The sequence below is a fragment of the Prionailurus viverrinus genome, chromosome A2 (assembly GCF_022837055.1).
Source record: "Prionailurus viverrinus isolate Anna chromosome A2, UM_Priviv_1.0, whole genome shotgun sequence".
NCBI lineage: Eukaryota > Metazoa > Chordata > Mammalia > Carnivora > Felidae > Prionailurus > Prionailurus viverrinus.
The window spans coordinates 154057468-154083807 of NC_062562.1; the positions used below are offsets into that span (position 1 = coordinate 154057468).

The 26340-nt window shown below is 39.2% G+C and overlaps 1 protein-coding gene across 2 annotated transcripts in view; it reads right to left on the reverse strand.

The window, feature by feature from the left end:
* SVOPL (SVOP like) overlaps positions 1–26340 on the reverse strand; it is a 68554-nt gene that overhangs the window by 16342 nt on the left and 25872 nt on the right. For both annotated transcript variants that reach the window (XM_047849484.1, XM_047849483.1), the window contains exons 9-12: positions 18154–18227; positions 8021–8220; positions 7282–7393; positions 6470–6551 (exon numbers count right to left, since the gene is read on the reverse strand). In XM_047849484.1, coding sequence (XP_047705440.1) covers positions 6470–6551; positions 7282–7393; positions 8021–8220; positions 18154–18227 — 468 coding nt within the window. The remainder of the gene's footprint in view (positions 1–6469; positions 6552–7281; positions 7394–8020; positions 8221–18153; positions 18228–26340) is intronic.

The following is a 26340-nucleotide window of genomic DNA, read 5'->3' on the forward strand; positions in this document are numbered from 1 at the left end:
TCTGGGTGGGATAATAGAAGATAATCATCTTCAGGTATGTACTTTTGATTTTTTTAGACAACAAGTATCACAAAGATTACTCAGAAATGACCTTCATGTTTTGACAATTCTGGGTGGGATAATAGAAGATAATCATCTTCAGGTATATACCTTTGATTTTTTTAGACAACAAGTATCACAAAGATCACTCAGAAATGACCTCTTAAATCAATTTGCCCCAAAATACGTTAAGTTGAATATTTCAAATATAACTTTAGAAACACACTGTATTACTCATGTCAAATACGCCAGTTTCCTATTTTTATCTGTATGGGGAGAAAAGAGTATTCTTCACTGTGGCTTTAATGGTTTTGACATGCCATATCTATAATCTGAACAAACAGACTTTTGCATTTCCTGAGATGAAAATGAACATAGCTTCCCCCTGCACTCTGCCTGTACTGCCCTCCTTGGGTAAGTGTACCTCAGTCCTAGGGTGGCAGGGTCCTCCCCAGAAGACTAGCACAAATCCCCATCCACACCACATCTCCCAACCAGGGAGTTTTTCAAGGCTTCAGTTCTAGTGAAGCAGCATCAGGTCTCATTTAACAAGCAGACCAGAGCACAGCTAGTTAAACTCACCACATTCTGGCAAAGGTCCAAACACTGCCCATAGCAGGCAAGCAGAGCCTCTCCAGGCAAGCAGAGCCTCTCCAGATGACTGGCCTGAGGGACAGAGCAACCAAAACACAACAGCAGAGTGCACACAACAAACACCAGAGTCACTCACTTACTGAAGCACCAGGCCTGGACACCATATGACCTCTTCTTCACAAAGCCATTACTCTGAACAACAGGAAGGATAACAGGCCTTTCTAATGCACAGAGGAAGGCAGAGATTTGGACAAAAATGCCAAGATGGAGGAATTTATCCCAAATGAAACAATAAGATAAGGTCATGGCCAGATATCTAAGTGAAACAGATATAGGTAACATGCCTGATGAAGAATTTAGCAATGATTCTAAGGATAGTCACTGGGCTTGAGAAAAGAATGGAAGACTTAAGGGAGGCCATTACCACAGAGATACAAGAATTAAAGAAGAATCAGAGATGAAAAATGCCATAATTGATACTGGGAACCGACTGGATGCAAGAACTCAAGGATGGAAAAAGCAGAGGAAGGAGTAAGTGACACAGAAGAAAAAATTGAAAACAATGAAGTTGAACAAAATGGACAGAAAGAAGAATTATGAAACACAAGAATAGACTTAGTGAACTCAGTGACTCCATCAAACATAATAACATTCCTAGTATAGGAGTCCCAGAAGAAGAGAGAACAAGAGACTGAAAATTTATTTGAGGAAATAGCTGAAAACTTCCCTCACCTGAGGAAGGAAAAAGACATCCAGACCCAGGAGGCACAGAGAACTCCTGTCAAAATCAACAAACACATTGCAGCAGCTTCTTACTCAACACATCTCCCGAGGCAAGGGAAACAAAAGCAAAAATGAACTATTAGGATCTCATAGTGATAAAAAGCTTCTGCACAGCAAAGGAAACAATCAGTAAAACTAAAAGGCAACTGACAGAATGGGAGAAGATATTTGCAAATGGCATATCAGATAAAGAGTTAGTCCAAAATCTATAAAGAACTTATCAAACTCAACACCCAAAAAACAAATAATCCAGTGAAGAAATGGACAAAAGACATGACTAGACACTTCTCCAAAGAAGACATCCAGATGGCCAACCGACACGTGAAAAAATGTTCAACATCACTCATCAGGGAAATACTAATCAAAACCACAATGAGATGTCACCTCATACCTGTCAGAATGGCTAACATTAACAACTCAGGCAACAACAGATGTTGGCAAGGATGTAGAGAATGAGGATCTCTTTTACACTGCTGGTGGGAATGCAAAATGATGCAGCCACTCTGGAAAACAGTATAGAGGTTCCTCAAAAAATTAAAAAATACCCTACGGCCCAGCAATTGCACTAGTAGGCATTTATCCACGGGATACAGGTGTGCTGTTTTGAAGGGACACATGCACCCCAATGTTTATAGCAGTACTATCAACAGTAGCCAAAGTATGGAAAGAGACCAAATGTCCAGCCATGGATGAATGGATAAAGAAGATGTGGTATATATATACAATGGAGTATTACTCGGCAATCAAAAAGAATGAAATCTTGCCATTTGCAACTACGTGGATGGAACCGGAGGGTATTATGCTAAGTGAAATTAGTCAGAGAAAGACAAATATCATATGTCTTCACTCATATGAGGACTTTAAGAGACAAAACAGATGAACATACGGGAAGGGAAACAAAAATAATATAAAAACAGGGAGAAGGACAAAACATAAGAGATTCTTAAAGATAGAGAACAGAGTGTTGCTGGAGGGGTTGTAGGAGGGGGGATGGGCTAAATGGGTAAGGGGCATTAAGGAATCTATTCCTGAAATCATTGTTGCATCATATGCTAACTTGGCTATAAATTTTTAAAATAATAAATAAATAAATAAATACATAAATACATAAATACATAAATACATAAATAAAATGTGAGGAGAAAAACAATAACAGGGACCAACAATGGTACGAACACGGATGAATCATCTGTCAACCTTTGCTGATTGACATTAGACTGGCTACAAATGTTGTTTTACAAGTTAAGAGCAAAGTAACCTCTAAGGTCATATGCTCATGCTTCTTTAGATTATTTGCCTTCTCCAGGTACATCTCTGAAGCTGTGCAAATGCATGTCAAGAGAGCTTTAACAAGTTAGAGTCCAAATTATGGAATTGCTAAAGGAAACTTTAACAATTCCAAAACGTCAAAACAAAAATTTGTAATTCTCCTCTATCTGACCACCCTTATAAACTTTTTAAATAATGCTTCCTACTCTGCTTCTATCACTATTGTTTTTTCCCTCTTTTTGTTTTTTTTTCCTTACAGCACTTATTACCTGACAAGCAGATTTGCGTATTGTCTGTCCCCCACCCCACTAGAATCTAAGTTTTTTGAGAATAGGGATATTTTATGTTCACTGCTGTACCCCCAACATATGGGGAGAAGGTATCAATAAATGAATGAATCTAATCAGACATCTATCTAAGGTGATTCAGTAAACATTTCTTAGGCGCATTAGTAAGTAAAGGGATAACTAAGGCTAAAAAGAAAGAAAGAGGCACATTAATTTACCACCTATAATAGGACTTTAATAAATGTTAGCCAACAATATCATCATTTTTATTATTACATGTCCATGATTTTAGATGACATACGACCTTGGAGACAATATCTTGGAGCTTTCTCTTGGCCATGGGACAAAATCCTGACTTTGACTCTCTCCCATCAAGACTATATACACATTCATTCTTTGTTTAGACAGGAAAGGAAAAAACCTGATGAAAAGGAACATGAAGGCAATCATAAGAAGATAGAAGCTTTATTAACAGCAGGATTCCTGATCATGAAGAAGCAAAAAGGTGGGGACTGATTAACCAATTTGTTTCAGAGAACATTTTGAGGTTTTAGTTTCTTTCAATAAAACACACTATGTATCTGTCAGATGTGAAAAAAAATCAACAAAAGCAGGCCAATACCAAGACATATTGCAGTTAAATTTGCAAAATAGAGTGTTAAAGAAAAAATCTTAAAAAGCAGCAAGACAAAAGAAGTTCCTAACTTACAATGAAAGACCCATAAAGCTAGCTGCAGATCTCTCCATAGAAACCTGGCAAGCCAGAAGGGAGTAGCATGATATATTCAAAGTGCTGAATGGAAAAATTTGCTGCCAAGAATACACTATCCAGCAAGGCTATCATTCAGAATAGAAAAAGAGATAAAGAGTTTCCCAGACAAACAAAAACTAAAGGACTTTGTGACCACTAAACCAGCCCTGAAAGAAATATTAAAGGGGACTATTTGAGTGAAAAGGAGAGACCAAAAGTGACAAAGACAAGACAGGAACAGAGAAAACCCCAGAAACAACCATAATACAAGTAATAAAATGGCACTAAATGCATATCAACAATTCCGCTGAATGTAAATGGACTAAAGACTCTAATCAAAAGACACAGGGTGTCAGTGGTGCCTAGGTGGCTCAGTTGGTTAAGCTTCTGACTCTTGGTTTTGGATAAGGTCATGATCTCATGGTTTCTTGAGTTCAGGCCCCAAGCCAGACTCTGTGCTGGCAGCACACAGCCTGCCTGGGATTCTCTGTCTCCTCTCTCTCTGACCCTTCCCTACTCATACTGTCTTGGTCTCCCTCAAAAACAAATAAACTTAAAAAAATACATATGGTGTCAGAATGGATAAAAAAAAAAAAACTAGACCCATCTATAAACCTCCTATAAGAGACTCATTTTAGACCTCAAGATACCTGTGGATTCAAAGTGAGGGGTAAACATTTATCATACAAATGGATATCAAAAGAAAGATGGAGTAGCAATATTTATTTCACACTAACTAAATTTTAAACCAAAGACTATAACAAGAGATGAAGGGTACTATATCATAAAAAAAGGGGACAATCCAACAAGAAGATCTAACAGTTGTAAATATTTATGCCCACAAAAGTGGAAGCACCCAAATATATAAAACAACAACATATATCAAGGAGCGCATTGATAATAACACAATAATAGTAGCAGACTTCAACACCACACTTACATGAACGGACAGATCACCTAAGCAGAAAATCAACAAGGAAACAATGGCTTTGAATGACATACTGGACCAGATTCAAAATATTTCATCCTAGAGCAGCACAATACACATTCTTTTCAAGTGCACACGGATCATTCTCCAGAAGAGATCACATACTGGTCACAAATCAGGCCTCAACAATACAAAAAGACTGAGATCCTAACATGCAAATTTTACGATCACAACACCATGAAACTGGAAGAAGAAATTTGGAAACACCATAAATACACAGAAATTAAACAACATGCTACTAAAGAATGAATGGGTCCACAAGGAAATCAAAGAAAAAACAAAAATACACGACACCAAATGAATATAAAAACTCAATGGTCCAAAGTCTTTGGAATGCAGTAAAGTGGTCGTTGGAAAGAAGTATATAGCAATACAGGGCTACATCAAAAAGCAAGAAAAATCTCAAACAACCTAAACTTACACCTAAAGGAACTAGAAAAAGAACAAGAAATGAAGCCAAAACCCAGCAAACTGATGTAGCCACTGTAGAAAACAATATGGAAGTTCCTCAAAAAGTTAAAAATAGAACTTCCCTATGATCCAGCAATTGCACTACTAGGTACTTATTCAGAGAATACAAAAATATTGATTTAAAGGGGCACATGCATCCCAATGTTTATAGCAGTGCTATCAACAGTAGCCAAGTTATGGAAAAAACCCAAATGTCCACTGACTGAAGGAGATAAAGAAGATATGGTGTGTGTGTGTGTGTGTGTGTGTGTGTGTGTGTGTGTATATATATATATATATATATATATATATACATACACAATTGTATATATATATATATATATATACACACAATGGGATAATACTCAGCCATAGAAAAGACTGAAATCTTGTCATTTGCAACGACATGGATGGAGCTACAGAGTAGTATGCTTAAGTGAAATAAGTCCATCAGAAAAACAAATTCTGTATGATTTCATTCTTACGTAGAATTTAACAGAGCAAATGAGCAAAGAGAGAGAGGCAAACCAAAAAATAGACTCTTAAATATAGAGAACAAACTGATGGTTACAGATGGGAGGTGGGGGGGGGGATGGGTGAAATAGATGATAGGGATTAAGGAGTGCACTTGTTGGGATGAACAATGGGTGATGTATTGAGGTGTTGAATCACTATATTATATACCTGAAACTATTTTTGCACTGTATGTTAACTAACTGGAATTTAAATAAAAACTTGGAAAGACAGAAAAGAAAATGAGCACAGCTTTACCAGTTCCTGTAGTGCAATTTTCTCTAGCTCAATGAAGGACAACACCAGTTAAAATACGGTTGAATTTCCTGTTCAGATATCGTTTATTTCTAGGAATACTAGCTCTTCAGTATGGGTGTTTATGAGGAAATTCTCAAGCTTCTTTAGGTAGTACTTTGCATAAAATAGATGTATTAATTTAATAAATTCATAAAGAATATCATATTCAAATTTAAGCTATTTCTATTTTATTCAAACTTAAGCTACATGTTGCAAGTAACAGATGGATGAAAAATAGCATAGTGCTAGGACAATAAGTTGTTTTTTACATGTGTCACAAGAAAGGCAGGTCTTAAATTTCTTCTTAGAGACTGGCTTGCACTAGACTTTATGGAGCAGAGGAAGCTATCAAATAAACCTCCTGGTATCATTTTTAGGAGGTATTTTTAGAAAATCATTCAAAGTCAAAAGAAGCTAGGATGCATTGTCTGTGGACAGAGATCCTCAGTAGCTCACCTTGCATGCCTTGGTGTACCCAAGCCCCTCCCAACAACTGACCTCAGCAGTGTAAATATAGATGGTGTTGAAGTTGGCTGCCACCAAAGCCCTCAGCATGAACAGGAAGCCAATCAGGCCAGCACTAGGAAACAAGATGCCAGAGAAGTTAGGAAAGGCAGTATGGAGGGCCTTCCATGGCACTGACAAGTGCTCACATTACATAACTGAGCATTACAGGTATTAACACACGCCTACAGATAACCAAGTCCCAGGAGGTGCTGCTTCTCAACTGGCCTGATTGTGGGGTCCTCAAGTAAATGCCTGACTCCAACCTTTAACCCAACTTCCTGTCCCCCCCTCCCCGAAGCGGGCAATTCCAGCTTGCCCCCCAATCCCAGATTAGCACATCTTCTGCCACCACCCTCCAAAACCAATGCAGTTCGCAGAACAATACATACTATAATTGAGGACATTTAAGGATTGCAAATTAATAGTGAAATAAGTTTTTATGTCACAGGTATATTACCTGTTTCCCTGAAGTATCTTAATAATGGTCTGGGAAATTTGGTAAACAATTACAGTCCTGAGATTCCAGGAAGCTTTGCATAAAGATCCTAAGTATCCAGGTGGGTGCAATGATTGCACCAGCACTAGCACCTATATCCTGGAATAGCTGATAGAGGGCTGGGTCTGTGGAAGAGGGAAGTGGGGGTAGCATGGAACAGAAAGGCCATTCCAGTCAGACCAGCAGCCTATTCACTACTCTGCTCATGAAAGGTTCTTTCCTCCAATGAACACTATGGGTCAAGAAACTCCAACTTAAAGCCACTGCACAAAACTAGATTGTTCTGAAGCAACCAGAGAGAAAATACCTTGATGTGCAAATGTTGAGAAGAAGGAAGAATAAGGCTGTACATCCCATGGTGATAGAAAGACTCAGCCGTCTTCCCAGGAAATTAATGCCCAGGATATTGAAAGGATTCACTAGAAAGCAAATGACAATAACAACTTCTGAAATCTTGAAAGCAAGATGCATTTACCAACATTGGCAAGGATTCCTCACTGTCATTTAAGAAAGAGGCAACTTCATCCAAACCTCATGTGTGTTCCAGCCAAAACCCAGTAACATGATCATCAAATTCAGGATTCCCCTTCAATATGTTTTTTCCTCATAGGTCCAAGAATGAAAAGCAATGGCATATATATAAAGGATATTTTATGCCCAAGATTCTTATTACAACTTGTAGGTCAATCACTAATTGAAACCCTGCTAGACCTATATTTTAAATGGTTTATACTGTTTTTCATCAAATTCAAGGTTCTGTTGACTTTTAAGTACCATTATTTTATGTCTACTGAAACAAAAACAGTGCTGCAAATTGAAATCTAACATGCCACTGTAAGACACATCTCACTTTCAGAGATGTCAAAACATAGAGGAAAACACGCATCCTAGAATTGATATAATACAGTAATTCAAAGCTCTACTCCTCCAGACTTCTCCCTATACCAATCTGCACTGGAGACATGTCAGCAAGATGTGGGGACTTGTTCAGCTCTACCAGGCAGAAGCCACAGAGAGGGACCCAATACACAGAGGTAGACACTTACGAGCAATTTCCCCAATGGTGCTGATAATCATGGTCTGGTAGTCAGAGGGGGCAAACATGTGGCAGTGGCAGGGACTCTGGCTCCCTTCTGTGTCCCCCACAGTCACCACCACCTCAGACCGCGAGCCACAGACCAAGTCCCGCTCCAGCATCTCGGCACTGGCCAGAATGACTCCATAGTAGGCGAAAGAAATTCCCAGCCTGAAAGTGAGAGAAGCCAGTCATTAGAATGGCTGCCACCAGCCTGAAGGAGGGGCAGTGCCACCAGAAGTAGAGAGAAGGGGATAGAAGCCCCCCACGCCCACTCTCTTCTAGCAGTCAGGACAGGAGGCACTGGGTGGGAAGGGCATGGAAGGCAAGTCTCACCTATCTCATGGAGCCTGGGGGAGGTGTGCAGGGGAACTGGAGTGGGAAATGGATTTGCAAACACAGCCTAGAACCAGATCCCAGAGGACCCCACAGTCAGTGATGGAGTTTGAAGCACAAAACTGTTTGCTTAAAACAATACACATTTATTCCATCAGTCCTGTAAGCCAGAAGTTGTATGGGTCTGACTGATTTCTCTGCTCAGAGCCTCAGGAGACAGAAATCAAAGTGTAGGCAGGGCTGTATTCCTTTCTAGGTGTGGGGGGAAGAATCTTTCCAGATTCTAGGCAGAATTTTCTCCATGGGGCTGGAAAACTCCTCTCCATTCGCTTGCTGCTATTTGTTTTTACTCTTTTTTAATGTTTATTTACTTTTGAGACAGAGAGAGAGAGAGAGAGAGAGAGAGAGAGAGAGAGACAGAGAGAGCGAGCATGAATGGGGAAGGGGTAGAGAGAGAGGGAGACACAGAATCCAAAGCAGGCTCCATGCTCTGAGCTGTCAGCACAGAAACCCATGTGGGGCTCGAACTGTGAGATCATGACCTGAGCTGAAGTTAGACACTTAACTGACTGAGCCACCCAGGTGCCCCTCCTTTGCTGCTATTGACCAGTTGCTCTCAGCTTCTGCAGGCTTCCTTCATTGCTTGTCTTCAGTCAGTGAGTGTGGACCCAATCCTTCTCAGGCCCTGGAATAACCCACCTCACCTCTTGCTTTCTTCTCTGCTCCATCTTTGATTCCAACTGGAAAAATCACTCTATTCTTAAAAACCCAAGTGATTGGAGTCTTCCATTTTGATGTCATACTCTATGTACTTTGTTTCATTTTTGTATGACTCCTTAAGAATAGGTAGGGTGTTCCAGAAAATTTCAAAACAATTCCTTTTCTTAGAATTACAAAGCAGTCATTTGTGATTTTTAAAGCATCTTATTGGGGGAGGGGGCAGGGCCAAGATGGCGGGGGAGCATGGAAGTTCTCTGCTTCTCTTGTCCCTGAAATGCAACTAGATCAGCAACAAACCATTTTGCACACCTAGAAAATTGATCTGAGGATTAACACAACAATCTGCATAACTTGGGCCACAGAATTTGGCAGATACACAGTGCAGAGAAGTGAACTGGGGAAAGAAAGAAGCCATGGAGGGTTGGGAGCTGATTTAGTTTGTGGAGAGAGTACAGAGATGTGGGGAGGTATAGGAAAATCACTCCCCCCAAAAAGCAGATGGAGAGAAAAATAAAGAGTGGAAACACCCAGAAGGGTCTGAACAAGAAAGGGATAAAGGAGAAAGGAGAGGGTTTCAATACCATTAGGACTCTATAAATAGGGCAGAGCAGCACTGGAAAGTCCTCAGCCCAATATGTGGCGGTGCTCTGGTGGGAAGGGCAAATCCCCAGGAACTGGTAGCAAGGTCCAAAGGGTCCTTGGGCCACACAGGGAGAGGCGGTTCCCCTGCTGAGAGGACATTTGGTAGAGGCTGTGTGGCCTCCCCACAGGAAAAGGTCCTCGTGGACCCTGGAGAACAGCCACTTTTGCTGGTGTTGGAACAAGGACAACAGAATGTGGTGACACCTGGTGCCAGTTGTGTGCTGTGATTTGCCATAGTCCCTGAACCACTGATGCTACACAATCATGCAAACTTTTTCTGGGGCAGAAAAGTCTCTGGGTCTCTGGGTCTCTGCAGTGTTGCCGTTGCACAAGTGTTCGCAGAGTCAAGCTGGCACCTGGCCATTGCTCAGCAAGACCCTCCCCCAGAGGGTCAGGGCGGGCCCAAACTGCAGGGCCCTCAGAAGTGAGAGGTTTGGAAACAAAGCCCCATCTGAGATAAAATTTAGGAAGCAGTGCCACCTGGCAGGCTGACAGCTTGGTCACGGACAGTGGAGAAGCAGGAAGTGGATGGAAGCTGGAGATAAAGGAGGGGTGCCTGATGGCTGGTTGAGTAGGGCAGAGTTCTGATGCTACACACTGGGTCACTGTGTGATGCCATTTTCACCTCTCCTACACCTGTGCATACATGTACACACACACCACACCAATCTACCGCAATAAGCTAAGCAGTGCCACCTACTGGAGTACAGAGCTCTTACACCAAGCCCTGTTCAAATGCAGCAACCAAGCCCTAGAGGATGACAACAAGTCTCTTCACCTGCTTAGTTTACAGACTATATAGTGCTTCTAGTAGAAACTGGATGTAATTTCATTCAGATTTCATTCTGTTCACTGATCCATCTACTCATTGTTTTTCTCTTTTCTTATTCTTGGATACAGAAAGAGAAAAAATATTTTTATTTTCTGTTTTCATAAAAATTTTTTTACTTTTTTTACATTTTTTGGTAATTTTTAATTCTATTTTACTTTCTCCATTTCATTTTATTCTATTTTATTCTATACATTTTTTTAAAGTTTAAAATGTTTTCTTTTTCTTTCTTTTTTGTTCTTTCCCCTTTTTCTCTATTCCATCAAGCTTCTTTCAACTCCAGACCAAAACACACCTAGGATCTAGCTTCCTTTATTTGATTTTTTGTGTTGTTTTTAATTTTTTTAATTTTATTAATTCTTTTTTTCCTCCAAAATAATGAAAAGAAGGAATTCACCCCAAAAGAAAGAACAGGAAGAAATAATAGCCAGGGATTTAATCAACACAGATATATCTAAGATGTCTGAACTAGAATTTAGAACCACAATAATAAGAATACTAGCTGGGGTTGAAAAAAAAAGCATAGAATTCCTTTCTGCAGAGATAAAAGAGGTAAAATCTAGTCAGGATGAAAAATGCTATAACTGAGATGCAATCTCGAATGGATGCCATAGTAGCAAGGATGGATGAAGCAGAGCAGTGAATTAGTGATACAAAAGACAAAATTATGCAGAATAATGAAGCAGAAAAAAAGAGGGAAACTAAAGCAAAAGGGCATGATATAAGAATTAGAGAACTTAGTAACTCATTAAAAAGGAATAACCAAATCATAGGAGTCCCAGAAGGTGAAGAGAGAGAAAAAGGGGTAGAAGATTTATGTGAGCAAATCATAGTGGAAAACTTTCCTAAACTGAGGAAAGACACAGACATCAAAATCCAGGATGCACAGAGAACTCCCAGTAGATTCAACAAAAACCGACCACCAACAAGGCATATCGCAGTCAAATTCACAAAATATTCAGGCAAGGAAAGAATCATGAAAGCAGTAAGGGGGAAAAAAGTCAACTTATCAGGAAGACAGATCAGATTCACAGCAGACCTATCCACAGAAACTTGGCAGGCCAGAAAGGAGCGGCAGGATATATTAAATGTGCTGAATCAAAAAATATGCAGCCAACAATTATTTATCCAGCAAGGCTGTCATTCAAAATAGAGACATAATTTCCCACATAAATAAAAACTAAAGGAGTCCATGACCGCTACACCAGCCCTCCAAGAAATTTTAAGGAGAACTCTTTGAGAGGAGAAAAGATGAAGTGAAACAAAAAAGACCAAAAGCAACAAAGACTAGAAAGGACCAGAGAACATGACCAGAAACTCCAACTCTACAGTCAACACAATGGCAATAAATTTATATCTTTCGTACTCATTCTAAATGTCAATGGACTAAATGCTCCAATCAAAAGACATAAGGTAACAGAATCTTTAAGAAAACAAGATCCATCTATATCTTGTTTACAAGAGACCCATTTTAGACCTAAAGATGCCTTCATACTGAAAGTAAGGGTATGGAGAAATATCTATTATGCTAATGGTCACCAAAAGAAAGCCAGAGTAGCCATACTTATATCAGACAATTTATATTTTAAAATAAAGACTGTAACAAGAGACAAAGGACATTATTTCATAATTAAGGGGTCTATCCACCAAGAAGATCTAAAAATTGTAAATATTTATGCCCTCAATGTGAAATACCCAAAAACAGAAATCAATTAGTTACAAATATAAAGAATTGGCAACAATACCATAATAGTAGGGGACTTCAACTCGCCACTTACAGCAATGGACAGATCATCTAAGCAGAAAATCAACAAGAAACAATGGCTTTGAATGACACACTGGACCAGGTGGTCTTAACAGATATATTCAGAACATTTCATCCTAAAGCAGCTGAATATACATTCTTCTCAAGTGCACATGGAACATTCTCCAGAATAGATCACATACTGGGACACAAATGAGCCCTCAATAAGTACAAAAAGATTGAGATCACACTGTACATATTTTCAGACCACAATGCTATGAAACTCAAAATCAACCACAAGAAAAAATTTGGAAAGACAACAAATACTTGGAGATTAAAGAACATCCTACTAAAGAATGAAAGGTCTAACCAAGAAGTTAAATAGGAAATTAAAAAGCACATGGAAGCCAATGAAAATGATACTACTACAGTCAAAAACCTCTGGGACACAGCAAAGGCGGTCATAAGAGGGAATTATATAGCAATCCTGGCCTTCCTAAGGAAGGAAGAAAGGTCTCGGATGCCCAACCTAATCTTATACCTTAAAAACTGGCAAAAGAACAGCAAATAAAACCCAAAACCAGAGGAGACAGGGAATAAAGAATAGCAAGGAAATCAATGCTATGGAAACCAAAAAACAAGTAGAACAGATCAATGAAACTAGGAGCTGGTTCTTTGAAAGAATTAACAAAATTGATAAACCCCTAGCCAGTGTGATCAAAAAGAAAAAGGAAAGGACCCAAATAAATAAAATCAAGAATGAAAGAGGAAAGCTCACAATCAACACTGCAGAAATACAAACAATAATAAGAGAATATCATGAGCAACTCTATGCCAATAAACTAGGCAACCTGGAAAAAATGGACAAATATCTAGAAACATATAAACTACCAAAACTGAAATAGGAAGAAATAGAAAATTTGAACAGACCCATAACCACTAAAGAGACTGAATTAGTAATTCAAAATCTCCCAAAAAACAAGAGTCTGGGGCTGGATGGCCTTCCAGGGGAATTCTATCAAATATTTAAAGAAGAGTTAACACCTATTCTTTTCAAGTTGTTCCCAAAAATAGAAATGGAAGGAAAACTTCCAAATTCATTCTATGAGGCCAGCATTACCTTGATTCCAAAACCAGACAAAGACCCCACTATAAAGAACTACAGACCAATTTCCCTGATGAACATGGATGAAAAAATCCTCAACAAGATACTAGCCAACCGGATCCAACAATACATTAAAAGCATTATTCACTATTGTAAGTGGGATTTATACCTGGGAAGCAGAGCTGGTTCACTATCCACAAATCAATCAACACGATACATCACATTAATAAAAGAAAGGGCCAGAACCACATGATCCTCTCAATAGATGCAGAGAAAGCATTTGACAAAATACAGCATCCTTTCTTGATTAAAAACCCTCAAGAAAGTAGGGATATAAGAAACATTCCTCAAGATCATAAAAGTCATATACGAAAGATCCACTGCTAATATCATCCTCAATGGGGAAAAACTGAGAGCTTTTCCACTATGGTCAGGATCACGACAGGGATGTCTATTCCCACCACTGTTATTCAACATGGTATTGGAAGACTTAGCCTCAGCAATCAGACAACACAAAGGAATAAAAGGCATCCAAATCAGCCAAGGAGGATGTCAAACTTTTAGTCTTTGCAGACAACCTGATGCTCTATATGGAAAACAAAAGATTCCACAAAAAAACCTGCTAGAACTGATCTATGAATTCAGCAAAGTTGAAGGATATAAAAGTCAATGCACAGAAATCAGTTGCATTTCCATGCACCCATAATGTAGAAGAAAGGGAAATCAAAGAATCGATCCCATTTACAATTGCACCAAAACCAATAAAATACCTAGGAACAAACCTAAACAAAGAGGTGAAAAATCTATACACTGAAAACTATAGAAAGCTTATGGAAGAAATTGAAGAAGACACACAAAAAAATGGAAAACATTCCATGCTCATGGATTAGAAGAACAAATGTTGTTAAAATGTCGATACTACCCAAAGCAATCTACATATTCAATGCAATCCTATCAAAATAACACCATCATCTTTCACAGAACTAGAACAAACAAGTCCAAAATTTGCACGGAACCAGAAAAGATCCCAAATAGCCAAAGCAATCCTGAAAAAGAAAACTGAAACTGGAGGCATCACAATTCCAGACTTTAAGATGTATTAGAAAGCTGTAATCATCAAGGCAGTATGGTACTGGAACAAAAACAGACACTCAGACCAATGGAACAGAATAGAGAACCCAGAAATGGACCCACAAACATATGGCCAACTAATCTTTGACAAAGCAGGAAAGAATATCCAACGAAATAAAGACAGTCTCTGCAGCAAATGAGTCTGGGAAAACTGGACAGTGACATGCAGAAGATTGAACCTGGACCACTTTCTTACACCATACACAAAAATAAACTCAAAACAGATGAAAGACCTAACTGTAAGACGCGAAGCCATCAATATCCTAGAGGAGAAAGCAGGCCTCAGCCGCAGCAATTTTGACCTCAGTCGCAGCAACTTCTTACTCAACATGTCTCCAGAGGCAAGGGAAACAAAAACAAAAATAAGCTATAGAGACTTCATCAAGATAAAAAGCTCTGTACAGTGAAGGAAACAATCAGTAAAACTAAAAGGCAACCAATAGACTAGGAGAAGATATTTGCAAATGGTATATTAGATAAAGGGTTAGTATCCAAAATCTATAAAGAGCTTATCAAACTCAACACCCAAAACACAAACAATCCAGTGAAGAAATAGGCAAAAGACATCAATAGACATTTTCCAAAGAAGACATCCAGATGGCAAATAGACACATGAAAAAATGCTCAACATCACTCATTATCAGGGAAATAAAATAAAAACCACAATGAGATACCACCTCACACCAGTCAGAATGGCTAAAATTAACAACTCAGGCAGCGAGAGATGTTGGTGAAGATGCAGAAAAATAGGAACTCTCTTATACTGCTGGTGGGAATGCAAACTTGTACAGCCACTCTGGAAAACAGTATGGAGGTTCCTCAAAAAATTAAAAATAGAACTACCCTGTGACCCAGGAATTGAATTACTGGGTATTTATCCAAATGATACAGATGTGCTGTTTTGAAGGGGCACACGCACCCTAATGTTTATAGCAGTGCTATCAACAATAGCTAAAGTATGGAAAGAGCCCAAATGTCCATTAACAGATGAATAAAGATGTAAGATATATAGATATAGATATAGATATAGATATAGATATAGATATAGATATAGATATAGATATATAGATACACACACACAATGGAATATTACTCAACAATCAAAAAGAATGAAATCTTGCCATTTGCCATTTGCAACAACGTGGATTGAACTAGAGAGTATTGTGCTAAGTGAAATTAGAGAAAAGACAAGTATCATATGACTTCACTTATATGTGCAATTTAAGATATAAAACAGATGAACATAAGGAAAGCAAAAATAATACAATGGAGGGGGACAAAACATAAGAGACTCTTAACTATAGGGAACACACTGAGGTTTGCTAGAGGGGTTGTGAGTCAGGGGGGTGGGCTAAATGGGCAAGGGGCACTAAGGAAGACACTTGGGATGAGCACTGGGTGTTATATGTAGGGGATGAATCACTGGATTCTAGTCCTGAAATCATTATTCCACTAAATGCTAACTAACTAGGATATCAATTTTAAAAATAAATGAATTAAAAAAAACTCAAGTGATTGGATTGGGCTCACCTGCTTAATCCAGGATACTCTCCCTATTTTAAGGCCCATAACCTTATTTACATCTATGCAGTCCTTTCACATGAGCACCCAAATTAATGTGTGATTAAATCAATGGAAGCTGGTAATCTTGGGGGTTCATCTTTAGAATCCTGCCTATCCCCAAACGTCTTTAGCAGGCCACGAGAGGAGAACAGAAGGGTTTTGCTTTTGCTTTATGTTTTCTTCCTGTCTTTATTCTGTCTATTCTTTAATAAATATTTTTGTTGAGATATAGAGTTATATAAAAGTTCATATATCAAAGTCAGGAAAAGGAATAGTATCAGCCTCTCAGAAACTCCCCTTTTGCCCCCTCTCAGTTTTACAGAAATTGTTGCAAAAGTCAGCTGTAAAAGACATATAAAGGGACAACCAGGGAAAATCACAAATGTTCTGGGTATTGGCTGATCTTAATCAGATGACTGTTCATCTCTGTCATCGGTTGATTGTAGAATTGGAGTCTCTAAGAAAAGGCCCTCAAGTAATTGAGAGTCTTAAAGTATCTGGGGTTGAAATGTCATGAAGCCTGGGCTTTCTTGAAAATATGTCAGCACAGGAAAACAGCTGAAGCAATAATAAGTGACTATCAATGACTGTCAGATCTGGGTGACAGGTCAGTTTCAGGTCATCACAGTATCCTGTATTTTGTGTGCATTTGAAAATTTTCACAATGAAATATCAAAAAACACCCCACAAGTAATTATAATACTCTCCCTTGTTATTCAAGTAGCTTGAGTTCAATTTCCAAATATTAAGAATATTTTAAAACTTAACATCTTAGGAGGTGACATACGAACCTATTAACAATTATTACATCCAGGAAAAGCAGATAGACAACCACTTTTCTGGATTGAAACACTATAGATTAGTTTTGTCTGCTTTCTCTATTTATATAAATGGAATTGCATAATACGTACCTGTGTGTCTGGCTTCTTTTGCTCGTTATGACATTTGTAAGATTCAGCAATGTTGAATGGAGATAACTAGTTATCTCCTTTCCATTACTGCATAGTTTTCCAGTTTATGAATGTAACACTATTTATCCATTATACTGTTAATGGAATTGTGGGCTGTTTAGAGTTTGGGGCTGTGACAAATAAAATCATGCTATGGACATTCATGTAAAAATATATTGTGGTAAACATATGTATGCATTTCCGCTAGGTGGAAACATATGCGTGGACTTACCGAGCTGTAGGCTGTGCTTATTTTCAACTGTGATAAATACCTCTAGACGGTTGCCCAAAGTGGTTTTAACGTGAACTTCAGTCAACAGCGTGTGACTCCACTTACTTTATATTCTTCCTAACACTTGGTGTAGTCAATCTGTTCAATTTTAGCCATTCCAGTGGATATGTAACAGTGTCATTGGTTTTAGTTTGCATTTCCCTGGTGACTTTCAGGTTGAGCATATTTTCATATGTTTATTTAATACAATTTTGGTCAAATGCCTATTCAAGTCTCTTGTTGAGATAGAGGGTAACATTTCTCTACTGGGTTGTGTATCTTTTTCTTGTCCAGTCTTGTAATTTTTGAGATATTTATAATACGTATATGGATTTATTTGGTACATATTTTAGAAATTTTTTCATCCAGTTGAGATTGTTCATATCTCACAGCACAGAGCTCCTAATTTAATGTAGTAGCACTTTTTGTATCTTGTTTAGAAAATCTTTCTGGACCCAAGGTTATGGCTACAGAGATGTGAAGTACAAAGAAAACTGCCATAGCCTATTCCATTGAATTTGATTATTGGTGACTCCAAAGGATCCCTTTCCATCATGTGGTGAGGAAAAAACCCAGACTACAAAAGTTTAGAACATGAGCTCATATGAAAAATAAAACACTGGTCATGGACAATTTCTTTCTCCTTTAAAAAAAATTGGTTCATTTACTTATTGGTTTGTTGGTGGTGGTGGTGGAAAGGTAAGACATTGCTGGAGTCAGCCTGTGGTTTTTCTGTCCAGTGGCACAGAGTGGATGTACTTAAGTCAGCTTTGTGTTTATTGAGAAGTCATTTTGAAATAATTACACTCTTACCATATGACCCAGATCTGTAATGTGGTCCGTAAATATTTAGCATCCAATAGGTCTGCAAATCTTCCTCTTTTTTCCTGGGGTAGTGAAAAGGGACAGGGATATTAGATTTAGTGGCTTAAGGACTGGCAAAGCTTTCTCTAGTATTTTGGAGAACAGAAAATAAGAACAGCTTGGGAATGTGGTGGGGCGAGAGAACCACTCAACTCCCAGGAGTGCACCTCACCAGTCCCACAGATCATTGCTTCTGCACGTTCATCTCAGCCAGTCAGTCTTTGCATGCTTTTTTTAAGTTCTTTTTGAACTTCTACAAATGTTTGTTTATTTTTGAGAGAGAGAGAGAGAGAGCAACAGAGCGCAGTGGGGGAGGGGTAGAGAGAGAGGGGACACAGAATCCAAAGCAGGCTCCACACTCTGAGATGTCAGCACAGAGCCCGCTGTGGGGCTCAAACTCATGAATGGTGAGATCGTGACCCAAGCTGAAGTCAGACACTTAATGAACTGATCCACCCAGGCACCTCTGCATGCTTTTTATTATCACTGACAAGGACCAACCCATTGAATTGAAGACTCTAACACTTTTTCTCTTCCTCTTCTCACCAGTGCTGGTGAATGGTGGAGCTGAGCATGGAAAATAGGATACATGAAAAGTATAATTGTAAAGCTGATTGGAGATTATTTTTTTATATGTTTGTTTATTTTGAGAGAGAGGAGAGCGAGCAGGAGAGGGGCAGAGAGAGAGAGAGAGAGAGAAAGAGAGAATCCCAAGCAGGCTCCATGCTGTCAGTGCAGAGCCCTACATGGGTCTTGAACTCATGAAACTGTGAGATCATGACCTGAGCTGAAACCAAGAGTCAAACGCTAAACCCGCTGAGCCACTCAGGCACCCCTGGTGGAAGATTCTTTTAAACTTCATATTGAAATGAAAAATAGTATTATTTTTCATAGCAAGAGAATTGTGTAAGGAAAAACTGGCATACATGTGGAAAAAGGATAGAATGTCTGACTTCTTTTTGTGTCTTTAGGGTGATTCGCAGAAGTCTTATCCATAGTCAGTGCTAATTAAATATTTTGAATAAAAATAAACAAAGATGGGTTATATATGATTGGGCAGTGGTGGATTGTTATTTAAAGCTAGAGAGTGTTATGCTAAGTGAAATAAGTCATACAGAGAAAGACAGATACCATATGTTTTCACTCCTATGTGGATCCTGAGAAACTTAACAGAAACCCATGGGGGAGGGGAAGGGAAAGAAAAGTTAGAGAGGGAGGGAGCCAAATCATAAGAGACTTTTAAAGACTGAGAACAAACTGAGGGCTGATGGGGGGTGGGAGGGAGAGGAGGGTGGGTGATGGGTATTGAGGAGGGCGACTGTTGGGATGAGCACTGGGTGTTGTATGGAAACCAATTTGACAATAAATTTCATATTTAAAAAAATAAATAAATAAAGCTAGGAATGCTTCAAGGGGTGCTCTGCTGAAAACCAACTATTCTTTTCTCATGAACAGACCTGAAATTACAGGTCCCCTCTGGTGAGACCAGCAGTAAACCAGGCATCCTGGATTTTGTTGTCACAGAAAGTTTCAGTTTGAAGGAGCTTGCTCGGGGACTTTTTAAAAAAGTAATCTCCATGCCCACCATGGGGTTCTAGCTTACAACCCCTAGATCAAGAGCCAGCCAGGGACACTGCTGTTCCAGTGACTTTTAGGCTCAGCTCCTAGAGGTCACTGTGGAAACAGGGGAGCGACTGACAGTCCTCTTTCATCTGCTTTACATGTTGGGGCTCTGGCTACTTATCATTGGAAAACCTCTGAACTAGTCCTAGCCTTCAATTTTTCCAATACAGAAAATGTGGCCCAGAAAGGGTAAGTGACTTGCCCCGGGTCACAGAGCTGGTGGCAGCAGAGCCAGCCTGCTATCCAGGTCTTCTAAGTACTAGTCCTGACTCTTGCCCATCTACCTTTCTGACATGCCCCCTCGAGTTTATGTGTGACTATGGTCCCCTCAACTTCCCGAGTGTAACCGGAGATTCAGAATGCTGAGTCTGCAGTGAATCATAATGAATTACAAGTTGCATTCACATAAATTATTTGGCCATGAACCTTTGACTACAAGCCAAATTGGTGGACTCACTCATCTCATCTGTGGTGTGGCTCTTCCTTAGCCAGTGCCCGGAGCTTTTCATCTCCATGTCTGTGCCGTGAAGCTGCACAGGCTGGTCTGCCCATACCATCTCGTCCAGCCTCCTCTGCATGGCATTCTGATGACAGCTGGCGTGACCAAATCCACTGCACATTCCTGCCTCTGGTCTTGACTCACACCATTCCTCCTCTTTCGTCCCCTGAGGCTGCCTCTCCTTTCAGGGTTTGACTTTTGCTGCAGCGATCCCCTCAAGGGGGCTCAACTGCCCTGGCTCCTGGTCACCTCTCTGCTCCAATCCTATATGCTGTTGCCTATGCCACTCACCTGGTTCTAACATCTGACTGTTCTGTGGGTGATTCTTTGCTGTGTGAGCCTTATCTCACCAAGCAGAGTGTAACAGACTTGAAGGCAGGGTCAATGACTTATAGCTCTGTATCCAGGGCCCTCGCACAAGAGACAATGGTGGAGATGGACAAGACCCTCTGATGGGCATGTGGATGGAAGCTGCACGCTGAAGGCGAGAGAAGGAAAGCAGGAGGAAGAGGAAAAGGAAGGGGGAAAAAGGAGAAGGATGTAAGAGGCAGGGGTGGGGAGGATGTGGAATGTGGAGAGAAGATGGAGACCAGAGAGGGGCGGAGGAGGGAGCATAGTTGTTATGGGAATTGAGTCTCTCCAATTTAGTAATTTAGTACAGTAACAATACTGTGTAATATATTTGACACTTGTTAAGAGAGTAGCTCTTACATGCTCTCACCACAAAAAAAGAAAGGGTAATTACGTGATATGACAGAAGTGTTCACTAACTCTATGGCAGCTAACATTTTGAGATATATAAGCGTACCAAATCAATACACTGTGCACCTTAAGCTTATACAATTACATCTCAATAAAGCTGGGAGAGGAAAAAACAAAAGAATAGGCTCTCCAACCGCCATGCCAGCCCTGGTAAGAACCTACAACTTTTCTCCGTATCACTGGTGTCCCTGCTTTGTGTCATTCCCCACCTCTCTGGTGATGCCTTTTGCTCTGTCATATGTCCAGCATCCTTGTATTCTGTCTTTCCTCCTCCTATTCAAGTCTGCGCTTAGCCATGGATCTAAGGATGCAAAGGCTGATTGATAAAGGTCACAGGAAGCCTTAAATGCTGGGATGAGGATTCTGGACTTCACTCATAGTCAGGGACTGTGAGGGGCGGAGGTGGGAGGCACTGAAGGCTCCTGAGCAGCAGGGGTGGTATTGACGTTTAAAGACAATTTGTCTGACTGTGTTGTGCTAGATGAAATCACAGAGCATGGGGCAAGGAGGTGGCTGTGCGAAAGAAAGAGACTAGAGTAAAAGCCACCGTTTTAGAAGAACCAATGGGATTGGCAGCCGATCATTCTTGGTTGTGCAGAGGCTTACAATGAGTCGAAGGAAACCCCACAGCGAGATGAGCATTAATGAACACCTGTTTCAGGCCGCAATGTGAAATATGCCAGACACAATATTGTATAATTCCCCTTATATGAAATAGAGAATAGGCAAATTCTTAGAATCAGAAAGCAGAAGTTACCAGAAGTTTGGGGTAGATAGGCATGAGGAGTTATCACCTCATAGAGTATCTGTTCAGGATGACGACAACATCCTGAATGTACTTAATGCCACTGAACTTTATGCTTCAAAATGATGACACACACAAATGGAAAAATATTCCATGCTCATGCATCGGGAGAAAAAATATTGTGAAAATGTCCATATTACCAAAAGCAATCTACAGATTTACTACAATCCCTACCAAAATATTGACAACATTTTTCAAAGAACTAGAACAAATAATACTAAAATTTGTATGGGACCACAAGAAACCCCTGAATAGTCAAACCAATCTTGAAAAGGAGGAACAAAACCAGAGGCATCACAATCCCAGATTTCAAGATGTCCTACAAAGCTATAATAATCAAAACAGTATGGTGCTGGCACAAAAACAGACACAAAGATCAATGAAACAGAATAGAGAGCCCAGAAATAAACTCACAATTGTATGTTCCAATTAATCTTCAACAAAGGAGGCAAGAGTATGCAATGGGACAAAGGCAGTCTCTTCAACAAATGCTGCTGGGAAAAATGAACAGCTACATGCAAAACAATGAAACTGGACTACTTTCTTACACCATATACAAAAATAAGCTCAAAATGGATTAAAGACCTAACTGTGAGACCTGAAACCATGAAAGTCCTAGAAGAGAGCACAGGCAATAATTTCTCTGACGGTGACATAGCAGCATTTTCCAAGACATGTCTTCTGAGGCAAGGGAAACAAAAGCAAATATAAACTTTGGGACCTCATCAAAATACAAAACATCTGCACAGCGAAGGAAACAATCAACAAAACTAAAAGACAACCTACTGAATGGGAGAAGATATTCACAAATGACATATCCAATAAGGGGTTAGTATCCAAAATACATAAACCATTTATGCAACTCAACACCAAAAAAAAAACCCTAAAAAATCCAATTTAAAAAACAACAGAATACATGAACAGACATTTCTTCAAAGAAGACATCCAGATGGCCAACAGATACAAGAAAAGATGCTCAACATCACTCACCATCAGGGAAATGCAAATCAAAACCACAATGAGATATATCCTCACTATAGTTAATTTTGAGTAACATCAAAAACACAAGAAACAGAGTGTTTCTTGTGAGCCTGGGTGGCTCAGTATGTTAAGTGTCCAACTCTTGGTTTCAGCTCAGGTCATGATCTCACAGTCATTGGATCAAGCCCTGTATCTTGGGATTCTCTCTCTCTCTCTCTCTCTCTCTCACTCTCAATCTCTCTCTCTCTCCCTATCTCTCTGCCCCTTCCCCACTCACAAATGTGCAGGCACTCACTCTCTCTCTCAAAATAAATAAACATTTTTTAAAAACTACAAGAAACAACAAGTGTTGGTGAGAATATGGAGAAAAGCGAACCCTCTAGCACTGTTAGTGGGAATGCAAACTGGTGCAGTCACTATAGAAAACAGTATTAAGATTCCTCAAAAAATTAAAAATAGAATTACCACATGATCCAGCAATCACATCACTAGGTCTTTACGCAAAGAATACCAAAACGCTAATTTGAAAAGATATGTGCACCCTTATGTTTACTGTGGCATTGTTTACAAAAGCCAAATTATAGAAGCAACCCAAGTGTCCATCCATAGATGAATGGATAAGGAAAAGGTGGTGTATAAGTACAGTGGAATAATACTCAGCCATCAAAAAGAGTGAATCTTCCCATTTGCAATGACATGGGTACATCTAGAGGGTATAATGTTAAGAGTAACAAGTCAGAGAAAGACAGTATCACATGACTTCACTCATATGTGGCATTTAAGAAACAAAACAAATGAACAAAGAAAAAAGGAGACAAAATAACGGATTCTTAATTATAGAGAACAAACTGATGGTTACCAGAGGGGAGGTTTGTGGGGAGATGGGTGAAATAGGTGAAGGAAATTAAGAGTGCACTTATCATGATGAGAAACGAGCAATGTATAAAATTGTTGAGTCACTATACTGTATATCTAAAAGTAACACAACAATGTACATTAATTAGACTAGAATTAAAACTTTTAAAAAGCCTTGCCTGGAAAAAAAAAAAAGATTACAGTTGACGCTTGAACAATGTGGATCTGAACCATGCAGGCCCACTTAAATGTGGATTTGTTTTTAATAAATACAGCACAGTACTATAAATGTGTGTATAAATGTATGTATAAATGTTTCCTTATGACTTTTTTTTTTTTTAGAGAGACAGCAGGGGAGAGAGTGGAGGGAAAGAGAGAATCTCAAGCAGGTTCCATGCTCAGTGCAGAGACTGATGCAGGGCTCGATCCCACAACTCTGGGGATCATGACCTGAAGGGAATTCAAGAGTTGGACACTCAACTAACTGAGCCACCCAGGCACTCCATCTCTTCCTTATGATTTTCTTAATTACATTTTCTTTTCTCTAGCTTACTTTATTGAAAGAACACAGTATATAATACATATTACATACAAAATCTATGTTAATCAACTGGTTATGTTATCAGTAAGGCCTCTGGTCAATAACAGGCTATTAGTAAAGTTTTTGAGGAGTCAAAAGTTACCCATAGATTTTTAACTCCACAGTGCCCCTAACCCTTGTGTTGTTCAAGAGTCAACTATGCTCACCTTAGAATCTTGGATTCTTCACTTTTCTTTTCTGAGGTCAGTTTCTTTTTTTTTTTAATGTTTATTTATTTTTGAGAGAGGGAGAGAGACAGAGTGTGAGCAGGGAGGGGCAGAGAGAGACACAGAATCTGAAGAAGGCTCCAAGCTCCAAGCCATCAGCACAGAGCCTGACACAGGGCTGGAACTCATGAGCTGTGAAATCACTACCTAAGCCAAAGTCAGCCACCCAACCAACTGGGCCACCCAGGTCCCCCTTCTGAGGTCAGTTTCTTAATTTGACAAATAAAAGTAATAATATTTGCCTACCTCATAGGGATTTTCTCTAAGTATCAAATAAAAAATGTGTGTGTGTGTGTGTGTGTATGTGTGTGTGTGTGTGTGTGTGTGTGTGTGTGTGTGTGTGTAAAGAGAAAAAAGGGTGCCTGGGTGGCTCAGTTAGTTAAGGGTCCAACTCTTGATTTCAGCTCAGGTCATGATCTCAGGGTTGTGCGATCCAGCCCTGCATCAGGCTCTGTGCCCAGCACGGAGCCTGCTTGAGATTCTCTCTCACACTTTCTCTGCCTTACCCTTGCTCATGTGCATGTGCTCTCGCTCTCTCTCTCTCTCTCTCTCTCTCTCTCTCTCTCTTCAAAAATAAATAAATAAATAAATAATAAATAAAAATAAAAATAAAGAGAACAAAGAATAGAGATAAAAAACATATGAGAACTTTCCCCTCAGGAAATTCAGTCTTCTGGTAAGAGTCTTTTTTGTTTTGTTTTTTGTTTTTTAATGTTGCTGAGGAATATAAAAAGACTCGAATAGTGGGAACATATACTTTTATCAAAAGAATTTTTAATACTATAAAGGTATCAATTCTCTTTACGTATTAACTAATAATTTCAACACCATCCCAATTAAACTTTTAAAAAATGTCCATTTATTTTTGAGAGAACCAGGGACAGAGCGGGAAGAGGGGAGGGGCAACGAGAGAGAGAGAGAGAGACACAGAATCTGAAGCAGGCTCCAGGCTCTGGGCTGTCAGCACAGAGTCTGACACAGGGCTTGAACTCACAAACCACGGGATCATGACCTGAGCTGAAGTCAGACATTTAACTGACTGAGCCACCCAGGTGCCCCAACACCATCCCAATTAAACTCTCCTAGATTTTGGAGGGAAATTAGGAGAAGATCTTAATAAAGTGACTTCAAAGCTGTTCTAGAAAAATAGTACTCAGAAAATAATTTGGAAAATTCTGAAGAAGAATTTTGACAAGGGGGACTTACCCTACTAATACAAAAAAAAACACTGTTATTAAAAGCATCACATTGGACCAACAATTAATCTCTATCCTCTTCCCAACAACATAAAATGCCCTCTTTATTACATAATAAGTCCCCATATATACTTGAATCTACAAATCTGTCATTAGAACACAATAGAGAATTCAAAAATAGATTCAAATATACAAAGGATGAATTATTCAATAAAAATATATGAGTGTAAATGGTTAGCCATTTGGATATGACAAAGCTAGACCTGTACCATGTTTCTCATATTCAGTTAAACCCAGATAGTCCAACATTTAAATATTAAGTATGAAACCAAATTAACCAAATAAGAAGAAGAAGGATACAAGAATGTGGGTGTAAAAATTAAGTGTGAAACCACTAAAAAAGAGAGTAGTAAAAACATTAATAAACCTAAATAGATACCTGCTTAGAAAGTAATGTCTAATTTAGGAAAACTTATAAACAACAGGAAACCAAAACATCAGACAAAAATAATTTGGAAGATGAGACTGGGGCAGATCAGAATTAATATTTTCAAGGTCCTTGTATTGTTCAGATGGCAAATAAAGATACTAAAAAACATAGGTATTGT